Source organism: Corvus brachyrhynchos, unplaced genomic scaffold (assembly GCF_000691975.1).
Source record: "Corvus brachyrhynchos isolate BGI_N302 unplaced genomic scaffold, ASM69197v1 scaffold69, whole genome shotgun sequence".
NCBI classification, from domain to species: Eukaryota; Metazoa; Chordata; class Aves; order Passeriformes; family Corvidae; genus Corvus; species Corvus brachyrhynchos.
In genome coordinates, this window is record NW_008240228.1 from 6288118 (window position 1) to 6292737 (window position 4620).

Here is a 4620-nt window from a genome sequence, read left to right on the forward strand (position 1 = left end):
TGTAGCCTGCTAAAAGCAGTTGCAAGGGACAAGTCATTAAGCAGTGAGAGAAGTGGAAAGTAGCAGCTCTTCCTTTCAAATGTGAGTTCAGATCAGTGCTGCTGCTCCCTCTGCACACTTTGCCTGTATAGTTAAGTTTCCTAATTCCAGCAGTGATGATATCAGCCTTGTCTACAGTAATGGTGAAAATGTTGCCACCGTCAATCTGTTTTCTCCTCGGGCACATTTGGCAGCTGAGGGAATAACCCTGAATGTTGGTTACTAGGTTGTTTCTCTCCTAAGTGAGTCAATATCAATGCTGAGAAAGAGCAAAAATTGATTTCTAATATAAATTAATTATATGCACTTTTCCCTTTACAAAGCAAACCAGTTTAAATTCCAATTTATTATAACTGTAATAAATCCCTACGTTTTAAAAAAGCTGTTAAAATAATGTAGGTAAAATGCCATGATTTCAGTGCTCATTCTTACTGTTGGAAGTTCTAGTCACTGGGTGAATAGCACCACTAGCTCAGTACCTGGAGTCAGTGTGGAGGTGATTTAAAATGAAAAGTAGGAGGGGGGGAACATGAATTAGAAAAAGTAGTTGGTACAACCTGGAGCCGTTTGCAAGAGGTGTTAATAGAGAACGGATTTTTTGTGTCTAGGTCCAATGGAGCTGATGGTCCTTATGTTCCTTAAGAGTGACAAGTATTATGGCCAAGCTGGTAAGTGAATAATTTAATTGTATTTCTTGAAAGTGTGAGGGGCTGACAAGTAGTAACATTAAACCTAATGTGGGGAAGTACCTGTATTCTGAGAATTAGAAAATTCTTGGAGTGTCAATAAGACATAAAATTAATTGTATTGTCCTTTAAGTAAGACCTAAATGGTTTTTTTCCAAGAAAAAGAGTAATCAGACCAAAATCCCATTAACAGTGGATCCCTGTGCAGCTTTAGTGAGGTGAATTTTTCATGTCATAGTCTCGTTTGCTGGAGAGCATTATCATTTCGGTTCCCTTCAAATGTTACTTATTTTAATGATGAACAGATGTATTCTTGTTCACTGTTGTAATATCATTTAATGCCGTGCATCAGCTTTGGTCCCTTTGAACGAGAGCTTACAGAGACCAAAAAGAAATTACCTGGATGTAGGAATTTAAAGCTACAGCTAATGGCAGCTTTTCACTGGTGGCACTTTGTGTCTTGTAGAGCTGTCCTGAAACTGCTCTCATTTATGCAGACTTAGGCTTAGCACTTGGCTGGCTGAAGGGAGTGCTAAAGGCTGTGTTGTGACCGGTCTGAATCAGAATACTGTATACTGACATGGTTACTAGGACATTTACTATAGAAATGGATGGGCTTGATTCCAATCAAACAATTCCAGAATAAGAAGTGCCTGCAACACTAAAGAATATAACAGGTTAAAAAAGTTATCACCAAAAAATGTTATTTATAGCAGAGGACAAGGCAGGCCCCACAGAAGATTCTGATACAGCCCAGCCTGGCTCAGTTACCATCAAGAGATGGAAATCCCTTTGTTCTATTGTTTTCACACCTTCCCCTCTCCATATGCTGCATTTGTATTAATAAACTAAACAGTGATTTTTGTCACAATATCCCACTGCTGATCTTGAAAAGAAGTACAGCAGGTGTTCAAGGGAAGACAAACCTGTGAGGCAAATCCGCTTGACGCCCAAGGCTCTGCAGCAGAGGCATAATCTGAAAACAAAGAATTGCAGAGTTTTATCCTTCCAGAGATAAAGACATTATGTCTGAAACCTGGGAGATTGTCCGTAAAGCTTGAAAGGAGGGACAGAAATCCAGCCACCTTCTCAATTTTAACTTTATCTTTTAAAATCAGGGTGTTTCTGTTGGATCATGCTGTGAAGAGACAGTACTGCATTTATCCCATCACCATTATTATCCTAGTCTGTGGTAAGCTGTGATATCATGACTTCTGTGTAAGATCAAGCAGAAGATCGGAGTGGACTGAAAAAATCCCACCAGTACATAACCATTGGCAGTACCACTGTGGAAATTCAGAAACATCCCTCCTAGGGTTTCACTCATGGAATGCTTTCCTTCCTAACTTTGCTGTAGGAAAACAGCTCACGAAAACTAAGTTGGTAAATTAAATTGCTGAGTATCTGCAAAATAATCCTACTTGTTGACAGTCTTCCTAGCAAAATTGTAAAGTACTTTTCTAAAGAGCTCAAATCCGGGGTGTTTTGCAATATACTTTCAGTACTGCAGAGCTCTGTTTTCCTCTCACTTGTTAATTTGACTTGCTCAGGGAATCTGGAACTCCCTTCCTGTTTCCCTCCAAGACTTTTAGTCACTTCCTGTCTCTAAATAAAAACCCCTTTCATTTGTCCTTAATTGATGATAGATACTCTTCCAAGTATTCTGATAAAATCAGCCAAATTATATATAGATTTTTCCTTCTTGTAGATGACCAAAAATCCCTGTAGTTAAATATGTTAAATTTGGTTTCAGCACCGTGTCTGTACTATACTCAGAATTTTACAAATTTTTAAAGGTACCTTGTTGCCTTAGGTTATATTATAATGGAATTTTTAAAATCCATTTTCTTGTTTAACCAAGAGATGCAAAAAGTAGATTTGCTGATGAAATTATAAAGACCTTATTGAATCAAACTATTTTATTTGCTGTGCATCTATTCTGCTGCTGCTGTAACATCCCTTATATCACTGTAAAAGGGGCTGACTTGAAAATAGAAATGGATAATTTGTCAAAGAACGTACAAAATCTTAGGGGCAAAGAATGACTTACAAAGACCTCACAGGTTGTCAAGGGCTTATTCACCTCCTGGAAACATTTATTTCCATCAGGATAACAATGTTGCCATCACTTTGTTTATAAAAATACTTTGCACATATGTTCTGGTAATTTCTGATAGCGATAGGGAATATTGATGTCTTTGTGCATTCTTGAAAAAAAAAAAAATCTCATCTGGAATTTCCTGTGCCTGATCTGAGACTGGATTGGGTGCAGGGAAAGGCTGCTTGGAGGAGCAGGGGAAAGGGTGATAGCACAACTTCTCCACTGTTAGCTTAGGAAGGCAAGGGCTAGACAAAGTGTATTGTTGGGAATTAAAACTCAGAGAAAAAAACCGATATAAATTAAAAGAAAAAGTGGTAAGAGGATATTCATTGGCCTTGAGCAAATTAGGACTGGAAGCTGGAAGGTCTCTAGTTAATTGGAAAAGGGGGTATCTTAGAATGGCCTTGCCAATACAAATAGCAGCAACAAGTATTTGGGTTCAGACAGTTCATGCAAAGAACACGATATGTTTTCCTGAGGCAAGAGAGGACTCAGTGCTGGGACCCCTTGGAGCCCCTCCATTCACTTGTTGCCATCCCGTTTTTCAGACAGTAACTGAAGCTGGTGATTGAACTCCGGTTTCCAGCCAGAAACTCTTCCCTCTGCAGTGTGAGAGGCAGCTGCCCCTCAGTCCCTCCGTGTGCTCAGGTACACTGAACTCATCCCACTCAGGAGCTTCTGCTCCAGGGTGTCAGTCCCTGCCTAATGGGACAGCTCACGGAATGTCCATCTCGGCAGCCATTGCATCCTACACGGCAGAAGGGAAGTGACAGGAGAGCTGCTGCTTTTCCTTCACTTCTCGTGTCTCACTGAACTGGCAGCTGCTTGCTCTGAATGTTTCCATGAACTAATCTCTTTATATGGGCATATGTGGGGGAATAAATAATCTGTGGGTTAAAAACCCATAATAATGTTGGAGTAGTGTTAAATATAGAATTATAAGGCCTTTTGGTCTTACTGAGGCAGCTGTGTGGGTGGAAATTGCATCCAAATTGACGCTATTTTAGTTAAATTAAGTGTTACCCTAAGGGCTTTGGCCAATGTTCCATCTCTGAGCAGAAAGCTGGAGACCACACCAGAGTCTAACACCAAGTTTTCTTCTGCTCTCCCTCTCCTCTTTCCTTACCTCTTTCCATTCCTCTTTTTTTCCCCCATCCCTCTTTCCTTAAATTTCTCCTTCCCTATTTTCTTTCTCATCTTTGCTTTCCTCTTAGTCCTTTTTCCTTTCTTTCCTTCTTCCTTTCCTTCCTTTTTTCTGTTTCCTCTTCCCTTTCCTCCCTTTCCCCCCTTTCCTTCCTTTCCCCCCTTTCCTTCCTTTCCCCCTTTCTTTTCCTTCCTTTCCCCCTTTCTTTTCCTTCCTTTCCCCCCCTTTCCTCTTTCTTTTGTTTTTTCCTTTTTCCTTTCATTTTTCCCCTTTCTTTTTTCTTTTCCTTTCCATACTTTCCTCCAGAAGATGCACAATTTAAATTCATACTCTAAAGACATGATGAGATCTGCTCGTAGTGCCTTACACTAACACGGGTGGTTAAACAAGTTTGTCTCTTCTGACAATGTTTCCTCTCTGGTGGGTTTTTTTTTGTTTTTGGTTTTTATTTTTTTTTTTTTTGGTTTGGTTTGGTTTTTTTTCCAGACACGGGAAGGTTTTTGCATCATGTTTTGGTTAAAACTTCCATTCCCATCGGAGGAAGGCGCTGCCTGACTCCGCTTTCCGCCCCAGGGGGATGTGCCTGCGGTGATCGGCGCGATGCCCAAGGAACAGGAGCGGGACGACGCCTCACCCTTCCCCGGCCCCGC

General features: G+C 40.5%; 1 protein-coding gene across 2 annotated transcripts in view; it reads left to right on the forward strand.

Annotated features, from left to right (window-relative positions):
• Positions 1–647: 647 nt before the first annotated feature.
• The window catches only part of RTN4 (reticulon 4), a 45173-nt gene continuing 41200 nt past the window's right edge, over positions 648–4620 (forward strand). For both annotated transcript variants that reach the window (XM_017745259.1, XM_017745260.1), the window contains exon 1: positions 648–707. In XM_017745259.1, coding sequence (XP_017600748.1) covers positions 653–707 — 55 coding nt within the window. In that variant the 5' untranslated portion in view covers positions 648–652. The remainder of the gene's footprint in view (positions 708–4620) is intronic.